Source organism: Leptidea sinapis, chromosome 20 (assembly GCF_905404315.1).
Source record: "Leptidea sinapis chromosome 20, ilLepSina1.1, whole genome shotgun sequence".
Classification (NCBI taxonomy): domain Eukaryota; kingdom Metazoa; phylum Arthropoda; class Insecta; order Lepidoptera; family Pieridae; genus Leptidea; species Leptidea sinapis.
Window position 1 is genome coordinate 7,279,753 of NC_066284.1, and position 20,018 is coordinate 7,299,770.

Consider the following 20,018-nt stretch of genomic DNA (forward strand, 5'->3'; position numbering starts at 1 on the left):
ATATTCGTGGAAGCTAAGAACATAATCCAACAGGCAATGGAACACGCGCTTACATTAAAATATACTATCCCTCAAATTTATGAAATAATAGCTCTTCTGTTATCATACCTACTGTACAAAGTCTTCGCCAAAAATAAAATGATGTGAATTGGAAAATGAGAACGTGTATTCAATGTCTGATTAGACGTATCTAATACCCACCATAATACAAAAGATATAATAAAAAGTGGTTTATTGTATTGTGTACGCAAGTTATTTTATGATGATTTCAATATGAATAACAATAATTTGAACATCAAACTTCTTTAGTGCACAGAACTCAAGAGCATTGTAATATTAGATGCTGCAGTAGTCACCAAGGGAGGTATGGTCGGTAGGGGGGGTGTAGGATATATGAAGCGGCAAGGAGACGCCGTGGGGGGGCCTAGCATGTTGTTGAGGGTGTAGGACACGGTGGTCCCCGTCAGCAGGCCTCCGTTGTACGACAGAGTCATCAGGTTACCTGGAACGTGAAATGGAAACGCTGTTAATGCGTGCAGGCCATAGTAACATCTCGGTTGCTAGCAGCTGCAGCGGTCGATTCTTAAGATTGGTGACGCCATCATTATATCATCGCGTCCCACTCGCAAGTGGACTCCAGAGAGGATGTAAATACTACATAATAAAAGGCGGGACTGCCTAAGTAAAAATTGAAATTAATATGAAACGTGCAGTCCTTTGACATAAGTTTTAAATTGTAGTAATAACAGTATGGCGATTGGCGACGAAGTGCGGCTCATTTTGAAAGCGAGCAGTTGCTTAAAATGTAGTGGATTTCGGCTATCTCCGTTATTTACAAGATTTTAGCCGTCTTCTGTCAATCTATCAATGACTGCACGTTTCATTCAATCGGGTTAATCGCTTTTTTGCAAGCATCTAATAGTTGCCGTAAAGCTATTGTTCTTAGGTTGTGCGGTATCTAGTTGGAGCGCAGCGAAGACCAATCCTTAAATTTAAGCCTAACTCACAACAAACATATCCCCACGTTTGACGTTAATACGTGGGTAACACTGAAAATGTTTGGAACTGGCCAGTTAGAAACATTAATAATTATAAATTAGGTACATAATATATCTAATTACAATTATTATTATATTAAATGAAAATACCTATATTACATTAAATTATAATAATAAATAGAATAACACTCACCAACAATTTCTCGATTCTCTCTAGCGACTCGCGACGGCGCTATGATCATCGGAACGGATCCAAACAGGCCATTGGTAAACCCCAACGCCACGGAGAACAGTATTGGATACATCTGAAATATAGTGTGACGTGTAAGAGTGACGCTAACACCGCATGGTCCGCGTGTAGCGAACGACGCCCCACGAAAGACAAACAGTACGAAAGGGAAGATGCACATTGATCTGGCTCGCGGTCGCTGTCTTTGTGAGGCCGAGTAAGCGCGCTGAGCAATACGTGTCAGAACTTGACGGGGCCTGAGGAGGTGGCCGGAGACGCCCTGAGCAATAATTCGGGTCAGGACGTGACAGGCACGCTGTGCCGCTGGGTGTTGACTGGGGGAGTGGCCGGAGGAGCGCTGAGCAATACGTGTCAGAACTTGACGGGGCCTGAGGAGGTGGCCGGAGACGCCCTGAGCAATAATTCGTGTCAGGACGTGACAGGCACGCTGTGCCGCAGGGTGTTGACTGGGGGAGAGGCCGGAGGCGCGCTGAGCAATAATTCGTGTCAGGACGTGACAGGCACGCTGTGCCGCAGGGTGTTGACTGGGGGAGAGGCCGGAGGAGCGCTGAGCAATAATTCGTGTCAGGACGTGACAGGCACGCTGTGCCGCAGGGTGTTGACTGGGGTAGTAGCCGGAGGCGCGCTGAGCAATACGTGTCAGGACGTGACGGGGACGCTGCATCGCAGGTCCTGCCGTCACTGTTATTGGCAGGTGGTGGTGGGGGGCAGGAGTGCTCAACATCCCTCACGGACTCACAGAATATGTAAAGCTTCATATATATATATATATATATATGTGGTAAGCCTCGTGGTGCGACGTACCTTCCCAAAAATAAGGTCAAGGGATGCGATGGATGGCGGATGCGTCAGAATTAAAAAATACCTCTGTACCTACAGTAAAGTTCACCATTTTGCTTAAATATGTGTTTAATTAACTAATTAAATAATGCTTTCAACGAAAGAATTGGATGCTTTAGATTTAGATAACAATTCACTCTTACACTCTATTATAATTTAAATATTACTTTTGCATTTTAATATGATTTTTCTTTAAGTTTTTGTTTGAATTGGACTTTGAAGTAGTTAAGAGACATTTCCATTTAGTTTTACTACTCGAAGATAAAATAATTTCTATTGGCGTATCAGGCAGAGGTGTTAGACTAAGCTCGTCCACATCAAAATACAATCAAAGAAAGTAAAGTCTTACGTCTCCAACGATATGTGGCGACTGTCTCGGAGACGCACATAGTAGAAATAGTGGCACCAGAAACAGTCTCAGGCCGCTCGCCATCAGCAGCTGGCTGCGGCTCCACTCGTAGGGCCAGGCTGCAGCTATCTACGCCAAAACACGTGTGCTTGAGATAGAGTCCACTGTCCACAACCCTCACTCATTGCTGGGGTGGTTGTGAGGTGGTCATGTTTGCTGAGTAGCTAAAGATGTGACCACAATCTTTCTATTGATCTTTTTAATGTCATCAATTTATTTTGCATTAGAAACGAGACAATATACGGCCCCTTCGAAATATTTGTGAGAATATTTTCAAAATCAAAATATATTGTCAAATAATATAATCTACTAAATACAAACATTTAGATTTAATTTTTTGTTGAAGTGATCAAAATAACTTAATTCCTATATTTAATAGGAGACATATATAATTTAATAAAACTTTATTATTCGACTTTCCGTAACGTTGGTCAATTAGCTTAAAGACGATAAATGCGGAGGTGAGGTTCTATTTACAAACTCATTATAACCCATATTATATCACATATTGTAATACATAATCTAACACATATTATAACACATACGTAACACATATGATACCTCATATATAACTCTTATTATAACTCAAATACACGATGAGATGGGTACACAGCGCCATCTGCCAGACGTTAAGCTGCCAAGGTTCCATGTCCTGTGGGAGCGTTTGGATTGTGCAACACAAGTCATTTCAAAGTTCAATCATGAATTACCTTTCCAATGAAGTCGAATAGATTGAACGTTGACATTAGGATGATTGCCATCCAGGAGCCGAGCCGACACGAGGGAACCTCAGCGGCGATGCCGGGGTACAGACTTAGTGTTGTGAAGTAAACCAGCCCGATAGACACCATGTACGGGTAGATGGTACGAGCCACCGCCCACCTGTGCGAGTCTGACAACGAAACAATCATTAAAAAATATGCACAACAAGATTGGCTGCAAGAGGAGAGAGAAAACGGGTATTTTACACTTCCAATTTATTTATTTATTTATTCAATAGACACAAACAGTCATTCAGAAATTGATTACACAAACAGGATATTGAATCAAGACCTAAAGTTCCCTAATTTTTATAACAGCCAATACAGATATGAAAATTAGTAAGGTAGGTACAACTAACAATATTTTTATAAATTTGGTTACAAGTTTTTAAATGTTTGGTTACAGCATTTTTAAATGACGCTAATGATTTAAACGTAAAAGGTCTAAGTGGCAAAGTTCGGTATTCATATAATTACACACTCTTCTAATAAAACAATTTTTAACATAAACGGTCCTGCTATGCGGAATGCTAAATAACGGTTTATTAACACATTTACGCTCACATCTACGGGGTACTCTAAATGTAATGTTATGCAAAAGGGCTGGAACGTCAACCATGTTATTGAGAATTTTGAAAAATAATATAGAATCAAAAAAATTGCGACGAAACTGTAAAGACATAATGTTAAATTTTTTTATTGAAATCTATGAATGCAATCCCAGAATAAAAATTTTGAACGAGGATAAACGAGCGTACGGGTCACCTGGTGTAGTGATCACCGCAGCCTACATTCTCTTGCAACACCAGAGGAATCACAGGAGCGTTGCCGTAGCGTCATATCAACCTGGAAACACCGCACAAGGAAGCTCATTTCACAGCTTGGTTGTACGTAGTTTTAAAATTTGTTATAAAAAATCCCTTTTGGTCTTATTTCCTAGAACATTTAACGTCATTCATTAAAACTTACAAAGGAAAATTGTCCATCGTCTCTCGGAGCCATCGTTGACCACGTCTTCGACTTTGTATGAAGGGCGAGGTGTTCTCGATGTGGATTGTGATGGTTCGGAGCCACTGAGAGGGGATGATGCTGCAGGAGCGGTAGCCAGGGTATCTGTGCCCAGTACAGGGGTATCTTCGGACGGTGCAAGTATAGCGACATCGGGTGTAGATTTAACTCCATCTCCTGTCATTTCTGCAGGTGGTGCGGAAGACGCAAGTTGGTTCGGAGCGTACACGGGGTTGGAGTAACACACTCCAAACTCTAAGTTCTCTGTAATGAAGAAGATCATGTTAATAATCATTCGTTTACAGTCTAGTGTAAGGACATTATTAAAACTTTATATATATTTATTTTAAATGACAATGTAAAATTTTAATATTTACCTACCAATGCATGCTTCAATAATTGATCAATAGCTTTCGATATCGTTCTCGAAAATATTATATTAATTCTATATTTGGATATAGGTACCTGCTGCATGTTCAAAGCCACGAATAACCTAGTACAGGGCTAGACGTCTCATCTAGTTTGGTTCACAACCTGATCTTAAAATTCTGTGTTTCCCAACGAGGGGCCCAACCCCCACAAGGGGACAATTTGATAGTTAAGGGGGGCAATTTAAAAATGGAGTCGACCCATTCGCTTTGAGTTATTTAAATGCAATGCCTAGATATCTGTGAAAATTTTAACAAAAAAGGCAAATTCCAAGAATCTTCATGTTTAGCTGAATGTGGATTTAGTGCTGTAAATGATTTACTGATAAAAAAAATAAATCTAAATTCAAATTCAAATTCAAATATTTTTATTCAAAATAGGATTTATAATCACTTATTGAACGTCAAAATCTACCACCCATTCAAAAGAGACTGCCTCAGCCCTGAGAAGAATGGGCGCAAGAAACTCAGCGGGCTTTTTTTTTTTATATAAAATATGGATTACAATGTTATATCGTACAATAAACATTAATAATTAAAGAGCCTGAGGGTGAGGTGAGAGGGTCTACTTGATATAATACAACGCGGAGACTTGATATTAAAGCTAAGTAAATTGGAACCTAATATAACATCACTGTGCAGCAAGCATCGCACAAAATGAATATAGAAAAATGAATATTAAAATTATTTTGAAATTCAGTTTTTCATTATATGTTTTGAAATTTTACTTACGATGTTTTGAAAACAATTTTATAGTGGTTCCTTCCTAAAACTTATCATTTTTTTTTCTTACAATTTTTAAAAGTAAAAACACGGACTAGTAAAAAAAGGACTTCACGCAGGGATATTAGCAAGTGAAGCACCTTTATGCTAGTGTGTGTGCGGTTACGGGATATACCAATTACACAATTTTTCCCCGTTAAATAGTCATATCCACAAATACTTTTATGTTAATGTTTTTACACTTATTCACAACGCACGACGGCATTTTTAAAATATTTTATTGAGACGCAAACTGATCTGTCACAGACGATGACAATTCTCATAATGGCCGCCTATCGGCCTGTAGTAGTGTTTGTATGTGCGTGGGGGCTATGTATTTACACGTTAATCGGCTTGTTTTGGTGCTACACTGTTATGTTGTACCAGTGGGAGGCTCCTTTGCACAGGATGCCGGCTAGATTATGGGTACCAAAACGGCGCCTATTTCTGCCGTGAAGCAGTAATGTGTAAGCATTACTGCGTTCTGAAGTGCGTCGTAGCTAGTGAAATTACTGGGCAAATGAGACGTAACATCTTATGTCTCAAGGTGACGAGCTTAATTGTAGTGCCGCTCAAAATTTTTGAGTTTTTCAAGAGTCCTGAGCGGCACTGCATTATAATAGGCAGGGCGTATCAATTACCATCAGCTGAACGTCTTGCTCGTCTCGTCCTTTATTATCATAAAAAAAAATGTAACATGACACGGAGCCCTTATTTTTTTACTAGTTCGTGGGTAAAAAATTATGTGTGTTAAATATTTTAGAAATGTTAAGGTTTGGAAAGGCATGGCCTCAAAAGCCTGGAAAACACTGCCTGAAATGATTCCTCACGTGACGGGCTCATAAATTTGTTGTTACATTATCACTATACTTATTTTCCACGTTAACATAAGCTATTCGGACAACCACTTAAATATAAACCTTATGTTGATAACCTTCATATTATAATTGGTACCGACAGACATACAGACAGATAGACGGCCAACAAAGTTATTCTTCAAGGGTTCCTTTTTTTTCCATTTGATGTACGAAACCCTGAAACTGACTGTCTGATACAGGCATTTATTTTCTAACTAATTATTTACTATTTCAAATAAGTTTATTGAATTCCTACTTAATAAAAATACTTGAATTTGAGTTCTATAAAAATATATAAGAGAAAGTAAAAATGAAAGAAATAAAATCTTACCGTCGGGGCTCAGTGGTAGAGTTGGACTTTGAAGCTTTAACACACCAAAGTTGGTGTTCTCAACTTGTCCATCGATCTGAAAGTTATTGTGAGCATCCGTTAATATCTCGTGTAGAAACTAAGTAATGAAAGGTGTTTCGCTCTGAATAATATAATTATATATACGGCTGGACAATGCCACACGACGACTATCAATAGTTGATGTTCATGTGAACAGTCGTGGATTTATTTTATGACAATAAGGGACGAGACGAGCAGGACGTTCAACTGATGGTAATTGATACGTCCTGCCCACTACAATGCAGTGCCGCTCAAGATTCTTGAAAAACCCAAAAACTCCGAGCGGCACTACAACTGTGCTCGTCACCTTAAGGCAAGATGTTAAGTCTCATCTGCCCAGTAATTACACTAGCTACGACGCCCTTCAGAGCGAAACACAATAATGCTTTTAATTGCTGCTTCACGGTAGGAATAGGCGTCGTTGTGGTACCCATAATCTAGCCGGCATCCTGTGCAAAGGAGCCTCCCACTCGTAAAACTGACTGGATAAGAAACTTTTGCGGTGGAAAGTATTGATTGCACAAATGTATAGAGCTCATGTGGAAGGAATGTCTCGTGTATTCAGACGGGCCCGGTGAAGAAGACCAAGAACCCGAGAGACACTGGTCTGGAGACAGTCTCATGGACCGGTCACAGCATTCTCTAACATTAAAATAAAATACTTATAACATGATTTCAATGCATGTTATATAAATATTTCATTTAGACTTATTATTGCGAAACTGAAGTGGCAGTGGGCAGGACACATAGCTCGACGGACAGTTGGCCGTCGGGGCAGTAAAGTCATCGAATGGTGACCATGTAAGGAAGACGCAGTGTTGGTGTAGGCACAAGATGGACCGACGACCTGGCCAAGATCGCCGAAATACGTTGGATGAGGGCAGCGCAGGACCGGTCGTCATGGTGATCTTTGGGGGAGGCCAGCTCAAAAAGTATTTAATGTGAATTATTATATATAAAATATCAAGTACCAGTTGAGTGTCGTCCGTTGGATTCAAGCTCAGCTGGATGCGCTGCGAACGGCCCCTGGCCTCGGCCGTGAGTCGTAGGTAGTGCAACACCAGCGGGTGCTTCATCATCACCTGATGCAGGATCGAGTGTCCCATCAGAACCAGTATGGAGAACACGAAGAACATGAAGGTGCTCCGCCGCGGCTCGTTGAACTCCAACTTGGTCAGTATTCTGTCCAGCGACACCCACAAGCCGGCCGCGCCTGGCGACCAATATGAACCAAACATTTGTCACGTGCACACCACATACCTCGTACACTTTTTTTTATGAAAATAAGGGACGAGACGAGCAGGACGTTCAGCTGACGGTTATTGATACGCCCTGCCCATAACAATGTAGTGTCGCTCAGGATTCTTGAAAAACCCAAACATTCTGAGCGGCCGTCACCTTGAGACATAAGATATAAAGTCTTATTTTCCCAGAATTCCACTAGCTACGGCGCCTTTCACGGCAGAAATAGACGTTTTTAAAATTAATGTGGAATATGTAATAAAATATAATATGTATGAAAGTTTTATAGTTGGTAGCTTATAAAAATGTATTAACCACAGCAGTTTTGGTGTGTATTATTTGCAAAGTGAGTATAAGAATAAAAAATGCTGCCCAAAGTAATTATTGCACGCGCACGAAGTCGCGGGTTAAAGCTAGTATATATATATTATATAGGTGTTATCATTAATTACAAACAAAACGACTAGTTATTTTCATAGTATTGTGTAATGCTGCCGATATTAATACCATCTTTGTGCTGCAGAAAAGGACTATTCGCGCTATTTATAACCTAGGTCTTATAGAATCATTAAGAGAAAAATTAAAAAAAAATAACATTTTAACTGTTGCATCTCAAAATGTTCCTGTTAATGTAATGTATGTTCTAGAAACTGTGATATAAACTTGTTATGCCCACTAAACTATAAAGCTGCGTTAGTTATTCTGTTTTTGGGCGAAATTAATTTTACTACGAAAATCAAAAGAATTGTTAAAAGACGTTAGTTTGCTAAAGGTGACTCTTACATAAATGACTTTCTTAGTGATATCACAGATTGGAATTGAAATGACTACACTAGGCTATATAAATAATGAATGTTATTGTAACGAAAATATTATAAAAAAAAACGGAAAAGATGGGAAAGGACCCGCGCCAATTCAGCAGCACGTGTCACAAAACATACACCGGCCATGTGCAGGTCTCTCGGGAGAAGGTCACAGAATGGGCTAAAATAAACTGTCTTCTATTCAACTCCCACGGAATTCTAATTTGCGCATTTAATTAAAAAACACTTCCCTTGATGTGTCGCTTAGCATTGGAATACTGAGTTTTCCGCCTCCATCTGGAAGGCGAAACCTAATTGGCTTTGAAGAAGCTGATCGTCATAAATAGAGCACGGCAATACGTCAAGCACATTCTAGCGCTCTACAACGTACAGGTCCGGCCACATATGGAGAATTGCTGTCATCTCAGTTCTGATGCACCCCAGTACTAGCTCGAAAAACTTGCGCTGATCGAGTTTTCAGGACCCAGTGCTCTCGCTCGCGTCTGGATGTATGATCCCCTACACCGGTTTTCATGACACGTTCCTTGCTCGGTGTTTCCAGCGTGATCCGATATGATTACCTTAAAAATGCGCATGCATCTTCCTAAGCCGTCTCTTGTGATTACTCTGGTACTGCTGGAGAATGTGGGTGGTTGTGATCTGTTAATAACTATCAATAGGTATGTATATAGCATATGCATATCATAGCACTTACTTTCACCGGCCATCACCGCCTGGGTGTAACGAGGTGGAAGGCATCCAGTGAGTCCGTAGTACGATGATTGCTGGATGGTGCAGCCGATGGCCACGAGCCCTATCGCAGCCAGGTTGAGGTTGTACGCCACCGTCTTGGGGAACTCCTCCCACCCGATGTTGCACACGGAGATGACTATCATTGTTGACAGGGATAGAAATATGCCTGAAATATAAATATATATTTATAAATATTTTTAGTTTCTACTGAGTCATTGAGATCTCTATCTGTATACTGAGTACTAGAGTTATTACCGTGATTGTTTGCAGTTGCACTCACATCAATTTTACTTGCAATAATCCTTAATTCAAACGTTTTTTATTGAATAGAAATATAATGACGATGAACCTTAATCAGGAAGGTCCAGGGTCCACTATCATGGCACGCTCCACATCATTCCAGGGCATTCATCAGGCTTAATGTTTTAAGCATCTATTATATGGTAATCAGAGGATGTTGGTAATAGTATCAGTTGCTCAAGCTAACAATGGCTTCAATTTTGTTATATTATATTTAACATTTTCAACTGACTTCAAGAACAGGAGGAATTTTTTTCTTAAATCTCCGCCGTTCATTTGATTTGAAATTTTCTCGCTTGTCTCGTTTCGTTCACCCGAATTGGACAAATGTGAAAATATCAGAATTTAATTCTTTCTTTAACTATGTTGAAAAAAAATCCTATATTATGTACGCATAAAATGTAAGAAGTTCTGTCAATTACTCCACAGACTTCATCACCGCTCATCATTTAATACAATGTTGTCAGGTGATCCCAGCGGCAGTGGTAAAAAAAGTATAAGGGGGATTCAGTGAGTGAGAGGGATACAAAGAATGGAGGATGGGCATCAGCATCCTTACGAGTAGCACCAAAATCTACTGCCATCGCCACCCCATCTGCTAAGCGTGGTGATTATGGCAAAAACCCCCTAAGATGGAAACAGACACAGACACAGATGCGGCGACGTCTCTACGCAACGCCAAGTGATCCAGCCGTTCACAGAGCACTGGGTCCCCGACAATTCGACGCTGCTCTGCGTTGCACGCGGTCAAATGGATCGAGCTCATACTGGAGTGCGCCAGACCAAAGATGACAGCAATACTCCATGTGTGGCCAGACCTGCGCTTTGTAGAGCGCTAGAATGTGGGCCGGCTTGAAGTATTGCCGTGCTCTATTTATGACGCCCAGTTTCTTCGAAGCCAATTTGGCTTTGCTCTCCAGATGGCCGCGGAATTGGCAATCGCTCGAGATATCGAGACCCAGTATTCCGATACTAGGCGAGGCTTTAAGGGAAGTGTTGTCGAAGAGCGATGATACGGCAAATGGAATTTTTTGTGGTAAACGCGCAAACTTGAGTCTTCTGGGGGTTAAATTGGACAAGGTTCAATTTACCCCATTCCGCATACTTCTCCAGAGAGGACACGATAGAAGACACAAGTTTCTCCCGGCACTGGTCGACGATTTTTGGAAGTCGGTTGAAATCAGATAGTAGTGAGAGAAACGGACCTGGAGACCAACCCTATGGGTGATGTAATTGTTACGGAACGACGGACAAGTGCAAACAAGACAAATACAAACCAAACGTTATCCTGTTGTTGTACGTGAATACGTCAATGAGGACATTGTTGATGAAGACAGCGACGCACGCTGAGCCGATGTACACGCTGGAGAGGTCGAACATGATGGTTGAGTTGGGGTAGCTCTGCTGGAAGAAGTCCACCGCCATGATGAAGCTGGAGACAACACAAAACTTAATACCATCAACGCTCTCGAACAGGTTAGGATTCAAGCTTTTATTTGTTTAATTATTCAATTGTGTAAAACTCATATCAAAATCGGTCCAGTTGTTGTTGGACACGCACCCAACACATAGATTGTATATATTACTAGCTATGCTAGCTCTTCCGCAACAACTTAAATCTTTTCCGGCATTTTAATATAGTTTGTATATTGTAATACTATTCTTGGTCGGTTAGGGTCACACATAAAATCTTCATTTGTAGTTGTTAATTGTGCATGTTGAAGACTGTACACACCTGTAGACCAATAACACTTCTCTGTATATCTCAATAGACATCTACTTTAAAGGAGACAGCTCATAGAAGTTATTTACGTAATGTAAGATTAACTCACACTCAAATCACGCCTGCAATAAAAAGAGTTTGTCCTCGTGCGGCTCTATGGTTACTCAAACTAAATAACCATATTTGTTTAAAATAAAATGGTCAATTATAGCGATCAAAGAGTTTGCTCGTTTCTTGGGTCGCGGTCGTAGGGTTTGGGGTGAAATGAAACTAAATCTAACAAAAGTAAAAATTTCCACAAATAAATTACTTTATCTCCAAATAGTGGGAAATGTTTGGTTTGAAATTTTGATAATATAAGTTGCAAAAACGATTATCCGTGACCTCTTCACACAAAATTGATATGGAGCTTCATTCAGGATCATTATTCTGCTACTACTTACATTATTTTGTTTCTTAAAAAATACGTAAGGAAAGCAGATAATTATACATAATATGATATTTAAAATTTTCATGAATATGTTATAAAGCGAATCGTCTATAATTCACATATAATGCTGCAGACCGTCTTACGTTTTAGTCGTGTCTGTCCTAGTACAGAATATTATTATAATCAAACAACAAAGTTTTGCAGTGTCACTTCCATGGACTGTCGTCAACAACAGTCAAAGTGACTGGCGAGCAGCTCATCAATAACAGTTGGAGTTCTCAAAGCAGCTTTATGAAAAACTTCACAAATTCAACTTCCTTCAGATGTTTCCAGGTCGACCTGACAAAGCTGTTAATATTTCTAGAATAATGTTTCAAATATTAAAATTTATTCTGATAAATATTGCTAAAGCTTCCACGGCAGGAACAGTTTAAGTAAATAGTGCGATATATTTTGTTCACTTTATACACACACAGATAATTTTAGCCAGTGTCGATAGCAATATCGTCAAAATTGAATCGTGATCCACCTTAATGTCATTTTCCTAGAGTCATAATAAACGAAGCACTCATACATACATCCCTAAGTAACTTTTATCCCACCAATTGTCAAACAATCTATTTCATGCAAATAAAAACCTACCTGTTTTTCTGAGTTTTTAAGAATTATCAGCAAAGTGGCTGATGAATCAATTTTGTCGATGGTACTTATCATTGATGGTATCAGTCTCATACACAATGCGGACGGACCGATGGACGGAACCCTTAAAATAGCTATTTTATAAACAATATCAAAACGTGATCTTAATGTTACCTATCCATCATTATGTAATAAAAGTTGGTGCTGGGGCTGCTGCTTCGACTGCCGAAGACAGCTTTATGAGTGAGTCATACATCTTTGTGCTGCTTGGTGTCAAGACACTTGGCCCGTGGGGCCTAGAGGAGCGGAGAATGTACAAAGTACTATCTTCAATATACTTACTGTCTCAATAATAAGGCTAAGGAACCCAAGCGCTGGCAGCTATTTCGGTCAATGGATCAGCCTAGCTATCCAACGCGGAAACGCTACCAGTATTCTTGGTACGCTTCCCCGTAATGATAGATTCAATTGTATGTAGTCATAGTATTTGAAATATAGTTATAAGGTTAGTTTTGTTTGAATAAATACATTGTGTAGTAAAAACAAATATAATATTTATCAAATACTCATAATATTTGTGATCCTTTATTAAAATGAAGAGGACCCGATTGACGTTGTCGTGCTTAAACATAGCTTAATGAATACGAAACAAACAAAGTAAATCTGGTGTTAGAGAGGGGAGGGGAGGGACGAAATTTTAAGTTACATTGTTATAATATCAAAATCAAAAAAGAAAATTGTACTAATTATTGCTAATTCCCAAATGTTTACATTTTATTAGGAACACAAAATGTCATCAACATCGGTTGAGCAGTTTGAAAGGATTCAGTGACAAGTACACGTTCACAAGAATTATGTAATATACTAAGATAAATACCTGTTGAATGGCAGTAGAAATGCAGCACCGGAGACAAACAAAGTCAGATAAACAGAATTATATTTATCGGGTGGCGGCAGAGTGACTTCGGCGCTGCCGGTATGTTCCCCGCGCGCGCCCCTCATTACTTCTATGCGGGCGTATCCGCGACCCGAGTCATTCATGTTACAAACGCAATAAATGTTCCCAACATTTCATGTAATTATTACGGAAACTATACACAAAATACGAAATACTCCATTAGAGAACATTTTAGTAAACACTATAAAATGTTTTTATTTTCCAAACAAAACTTTTTGTTGTCTAAAACATTTAACGCGAGAATTTAATGTAATATAATGTAATGACTACTGACACAGCATTGTTTGCATTTGAATGCAAAACAATTACTCAAACACAAATGCTCTTTATAACAACAGCAGCTAGCCGGCTGTTCCGTGAAGACAGGTTGCGAAGACTGTGTACGCATGCGTAATGTTCATCGATTTTGGTCAAATATAAACGTACAGGAACAAGGTCTATTTTAGGTTCAGAATCGCCACATTTTACCCAACACGATTCTTCAAGAAGAATAAAGTAACGTAACAACCAATATGTTGCAAGAATACTGCATTATGTGCCTTCCGCCTCATCAATCACGACGAAATCTGAAAAGCTATTTTTATTATTCACAAAAAAATTCACGCATTATGCAGCCACAGCTTTTTCACATTTTTTCCCATTGACAGTGTCATCCGCAAACAATACCACCTTGTGTTTTCTCTACAAGGTTAGGTAGATCGTTTTTGTTAATTAGGAAGAAGAACGGTCCAAGAATAGACCCTTGTGGTACCCCCATACCGAGAGGAGTCTCAGGAGATCTCCTGCCATTCACGTTGACCCTCTGAATTTTATTGCTTAAGTATGAAATCAGAAGATCAAGCGCAGCTCCTTTTATGCCGTAGTAACGTAGCTTCCTAACCAGCATTGAATGTTGAACACAATCGAAAGCCTTAGGTACATCACAGAAGATACCAAGTGCATTCTGTGATTCCTCCCAGCCTTCAAAGATATTCTTGAGTAGCTCAACACCTACATCCCTAGTTGAGCGTCCCCTAGTTAAGCCAAATTGTTTTATAATTGTTGAAGTGAGTAAGCATTTGGTTTAAATTTTTCAAACATTTTACTTAGGGTTGGTACTTGGTAGCACCGAAAGAGTACGATAGTTATTCGGGTCAGAAGTGTGTCCCAATTAAATATTGGGGTAATTTTACTATATTTCAGAAGTTCAGAAAATAAGCCATGTTAACTACCACTAATAAAAACTTAGTATTTTTACTGATATGCCCCATATTATCAGCAGTTTTTTTCATTTCTAGAAATGAAAAGTTTCATTATTTATGCTGAGCTAAACTGTATTTGAAATTTTGTTTACATTCTTTAACATTTTCTTAAAGAAGTGACTCAGCAACACTGGTGGGGGAGACAAGAGTGCTTGTGATAGAAATTGGAATGTCAGAAAAAAATCTCAAAGCTACTTTCTGCTCAGAGTGGATTTTAAAGTCAAAATCAAATTAACTTTATTCAATTAGGCTTAAACTAAGCTCATTTGAATTGTCGCCACAAATATTTGTTTCAAATTACTGAATTTACCATATTATGTTTGTAAAAATTGTGCTCGTGAGAAGAACATACAAGAAACTCAACGGCCACTCTTTTCAATCAAATAGAGTATATTACAATGGCTTTAATATACTTATCAATTTAGTAGAATCGTGTTTAAATAATATAAATAAAATAAATTTAGTATTGTTTATTATTAGATTCAAAATTGCAGTCTATCGCTGTTCCAGATTCCTAGTTAATAACTTTTCAAGTCATTTTTATTTTATTCGATGCATTTTTAATTATATCTCTAATATGCATTGACTTAGCAATATGTTTTTTTTATGGAAAAACAGGACCCAACGAGCGTACCCGTACGCTGGTGTTAAGTGATCACCGCCGCTCACAATTCTTGCAACACCAGAGGAATCACAGAAGTGTTCCAACTTTTTTAAATAATTTAGAGTATTTTTTCACACACACTAGAACAGATACCTACATCATGATTCCATAATGATCTCTCACTTTATATCCGTTGCAACAGCTGGTATTCATAGGGGTAGGCTCTATGAATACCAGCTGTTGCCCAGTCATTAAATGACAAGAGACCACCCGAGTCCCGAGTTAAGTGTCTTCGAAGTAAATATAGGCAAACTCTATTTTAATTATTTTAAATAACATACCACACATCTTATTTGGATTACTGAGTGCAAAGTGTGAGATTTCTTACATGTTATTTGATCGCTTAAAAGTTAAAATATACGATTTGTATGGCGTCGAAAGAGCGCCATCTAGTGAAAGTGGAGGAAAACATCATAGACGCCATACAAATCGAATTTAGGTAGACAATCTGACACTTAGCACTCTGTTATAATTCAAAAACTTTGGGAGTTTTTCCGTTGATCTAGTTAGACAAATATGTAATGTTCAAGATATCCAATCCAATAATGCATTAGGTATATGCCAGTTAGTAGAACCATTTTGAATATTACATTTTTTGTGTAACTAGAATCCGTTTATAGTGTCTCTGATAGATCCAAAAGTTTGTACGACAACTAGCGTCATCTAGCGGTGAATATTTTTTAAATTCTTTGTCTGTTTGTCTGACGTAATCTCTGGAACGGCTGAATAAATTTTTGACAGGACTTTCACTGGCAGATAGCTATTGTAAGTCGTTAGAACGAAAAGAACAGAATATGTTGAAGTAAGACAATGATATTTAAAAGTATAGATAGGTTACGTAGACAACATTCGGTGTTTGAAAATGATACACTAACGCACACATGGAAAATTTAACATTGCAATGCAAACTACATAACGATTACACGTCAAAGAAGGTTAGTAAATGCAACTATCGCAAGCGAAAAAGAGATAACTCTCATTTGCTAATTGCTTCGTATTTGTATAGAATACAAATACAGTTAATTGATCAGATATGATTTTTTACCGTACACCGTGATTTATGCCTAAATTACGATTCATTCATGAGTTCATGTAGTAAAAGCTATAAAGTAGTAAAACTGCATTGAAATTAGGTAGATAATGTGTCATTGATTTTATAAAAAAATAATTTAATATTGATTATAATATATAACCACATTGATGATATCAATTAAAACAAACCCGAAAGGTATCTACAGTAAGGGTAATTTTTACAATTTTACTAACGACGGCTCCCAAAAAGTTTTAAGATTACAATTATTATTTTTTGTATCTTATATTATTTATGAATGTCTTTTTGTTGAGGGTTTATTACAATAATGTTGCAAGAGGTTGTGGGCGGCGGTGATCACTTAACAACAGGTACGCTCGTTTGTCCTCCTATTCCATACTACCTATATTCTACCTATATACGCACTTGTTTATTAAAAATTATTACATTTCGTATTACATTCATTACAACAACGACTTTTTTACACCATTTCCTAAAATATTCTACCTCGATAATCCCGAAACAGACAGCATCAATATTTTGTCATTTCTGTACGTTAATCTATGATCGGCTTGGCGGCGATCGGCGTTGTGATGGCGACATATTTATTTTGTTAGATAAATAATGAAATCAAATAAAATGTTATAATTCATGATGTCTAACTGTGGTATGTAATTCTATGATTTTTTTACTTTCGTAATTAGTGCATCTTCCCATAACACAAGACGGCATTTTAATGTTGTACCTATATCAAATTGTAAGCAATTCTGTCAACAACAAACGCGTGTGTACCGTTTTCGTATCGAGAGAGCGACTACGACCAATGGAACCAATTGACTCCATTTAGGCGATTGATTTTCGGCGCGCTAGTGACATATCTACCTCTTTTAATACTATAATATCATTGAAGTAAGATAGGCTAATAATAGAAGGGGGTGAAACAGGGAATCAAAATTTGAATGACTACTTTTTTAAGGGACGGGCGCTAGATGAACTTAGTAGGATTTAAATTGTGCTTATACATGTAACAAATATGTTCAAGACAATGAATATTGTCCACTTTTCCCAAAACTAACTTTTTGACCGAAGCGAAGACGCGGGGATCACCTAGTTACGAATACAGCATATATAAGTATTATGTCATATACGGAATTAACACTCCCGAAACCCGAAAATCACAAGTCACATCCACCCTCTTGAATATCAAAATAGATGTCATATTACTCATAATGACACTCCCAAAAACCTCGATAGTGATATCCATATTGATTTTATTTAAAAAGTCACATCCGCCATCTTGGATCTCGAAATAGATCTCTTATTCTAATTAAAAAAAAACATTCAATAACATGTTGTTGAAAAAATTCCAAAAATGTGTTTCAATAAAAGTGTTTTTTTAAATTAAAAAAATATATCAACAAAACAGTAGGTAGTATGAACCATTTCAATTGCTTACAAACTAACACAAACATGTGCAGCCCTTAAAGTCATGTCCCGAGCTGCTAACTAATTCGGACGGCAGCAGTGTATGCAGCTCGGGTTCGCATTAGTAATTAAAATTAATTAAATTCATAAGTGCAATTGTTTTTTCTAGTAAATTTGCAGGTACCAAAGTTTTAGTACCTTTTTCACATAATGTTTTATGTGATTTCTTAGTCTATATAAATAATTGGGTATTGTTTTAATAAAGTTACGCTAGTAAGAACAAAATATTATAATATTGTTATAGTGTTAGTGTTATAAATAAATAAATAAAATATTTAAAAATAAAACAAACATGCAAAAATGATTTTTTATTGTACGATTTAAAAGGACATTTGGAATTATGATATCATTTGACTTTTTTTTAAATACTCTACATCGACTGTTCAGCTAATTTCGAAAATTAATCACATCAACTTTATGTTGAGGATATTTCATTTATAACTTTATAAATCAAAATCAATTTGGAGTACAGAAATGAGTTGCATGCAAAAATAAAAGATTTTTTGGTTGCCTTTTTCGAAATTAAAAACAACAATGAATTAGACTAATGTAAATTTGTTTTACTTGTTAAGTCGACATCTAACAAGAGAAGAAATAATAAGAGCTGTGGGAATGTTAAAGGAGGCGCACGCCAACGGACAGTTGTTGAGGCTTTACGAACCAGCCAAAAATCAGCCAGGCAGGCTAATCAATCTCATTTGGATTAGAGAAAACATGATTGCATTCAAATACCGCGTCCACTGAGGTAGTGGAACCAGATTGCAAATGGGTCCGGAGTTCCAAATTTTCCTCGCCAATGCCCGCGCACTCACCGCCCAGGAGGTCTACTCGCAAAATCGACAACGAAACATTCGGAACGATACGATAATACTCCGAATATATCGCAACTACCCTACTCTAACAAATGTTCGAATTCCTTATCGTTTATCGTTACCATAGACTAATATTTTGATTTATTTACGATGTTAGTGTGAATGAAATATGTTCAAACCTAAACATTATCTGTGCTACGTCGCTGTTAAATGTCAAAAGTCAAAACATAGTTTAGTCGCTAAGAACCATGCCAGACTCTGCACCACCAATTTGGTATCATTAACACATAATGTAAACGTTAAAAAAATATGTAATAAATATAATATGACCATTTAAAATTTAATAAATAATAAAAAACTAGCGGATAATAAAATGTAAAAAAAAGTAACTAAACCCTTCTCGTGGACTTGATATTTCTCAGGCGGCCATTTGCATTATTTCTACGCATAAATGATCAACAAAATGACTTAAATGACTTAGTAGTAAAAAAATCCTGTTAAATAGTAAATCACATATAATTATTTTAATAATATTTATTAAGTATGTATATTGTATGGCAAATATATCTATACAACATGAAACGATATTAGCATCCACAGCCTAGAAGGTAGAAGAAGTGACGTTTGATTATTTGTGAAATTCGAATATTCGTCTCTGACATTTTCAACTAAGAGTAGGGTTAGGACCGATAATATTGAATAATGTTTCGTTCGATCAATCATCGTTTCGAAATTGAATACGATGTAACTAAGAGTAGGATTCGACACGACTAATGCCACGATTTATCGAATATCGATTTGCAACTGCGCTTCGGAAATATGATGTAGGCATTACCGACTGGCCTGCACAGTCACGCGACGTAAATCTTATTGAACATGTAAGAAACATCTTACAAAGAAGAGCTTTAGCAACAATTTCTATAAGCCTGGAAGAGGACGGAAGAGCAACTATTTGTTCATCTGAAAAGAACCTGGTGCCTTATACCCCAACAAGATTTGGATAACTTAATGCTGAACAACAGATGCCGAACTCTTATTAAAGTCAATTGCTTGTTTAATTTTTTTAAAATTTTATCTTACTAAGATCTAACATGTACAATGAGTCAAGGTTCAAGATTTATAATAATAAATTAATAATGTTATTATTATTAATATAAAGTTTTCTTTTCAATTGTACAATTCAAGCATAAGGTTTCATTCCATTTTCATATAATTCACTTAAGAAAATATTTAG

General features: G+C 37.6%; 1 protein-coding gene across 2 annotated transcripts; it reads right to left on the reverse strand.

Annotated features, from left to right (window-relative positions):
• Positions 1-215: 215 nt before the first annotated feature.
• LOC126970151 (equilibrative nucleoside transporter 4) lies at positions 216-13,917 on the reverse strand. 2 transcript variants are annotated; one of them, XM_050815914.1, is made up of 10 exons: positions 13,472-13,917; positions 11,080-11,234; positions 9,465-9,668; positions 7,676-7,917; positions 6,645-6,720; positions 4,228-4,530; positions 3,208-3,389; positions 2,438-2,566; positions 1,192-1,303; positions 216-502 (listed from the first exon to the last, which is right to left on the reverse strand). In XM_050815914.1, the coding sequence occupies exons 1-10, from the start codon at positions 13,633-13,635 to the stop codon at positions 306-308; spliced, it is 1,764 nt and encodes a 587-aa protein (XP_050671871.1). In that variant the 5' UTR covers positions 13,636-13,917; the 3' UTR covers positions 216-305. The 2 variants fall into 2 exon arrangements, with proteins under 2 accessions (XP_050671871.1, XP_050671872.1); XM_050815915.1 differs by lacking the exons at positions 6,645-6,720; positions 7,676-7,917; positions 9,465-9,668; positions 11,080-11,234; positions 13,472-13,917 and adding an exon at positions 5,427-5,712.
• Between the last annotated feature and the right edge of the window lie 6,101 nt (positions 13,918-20,018).

Coding starts and splice junctions, on each gene's coding strand:
- LOC126970151 (XM_050815914.1), bottom strand. CDS start 13,635: ATGAATGACTCGGGTCGCGGATACGCCCGCATAGAAGTAATGAGGGGC. Junction 11,235..13,471: donor TTTCTACTGCCATTCAACAG/GTATTTATCTTA, acceptor TGTTGTCTCCAG/CTTCATCATGGCGGTGGACT. Junction 503..1,191: donor AGAGAATCGAGAAATTGTTG/GTGAGTGTTATT, acceptor TTCACGTTCCAG/GTAACCTGATGACTCTGTCG.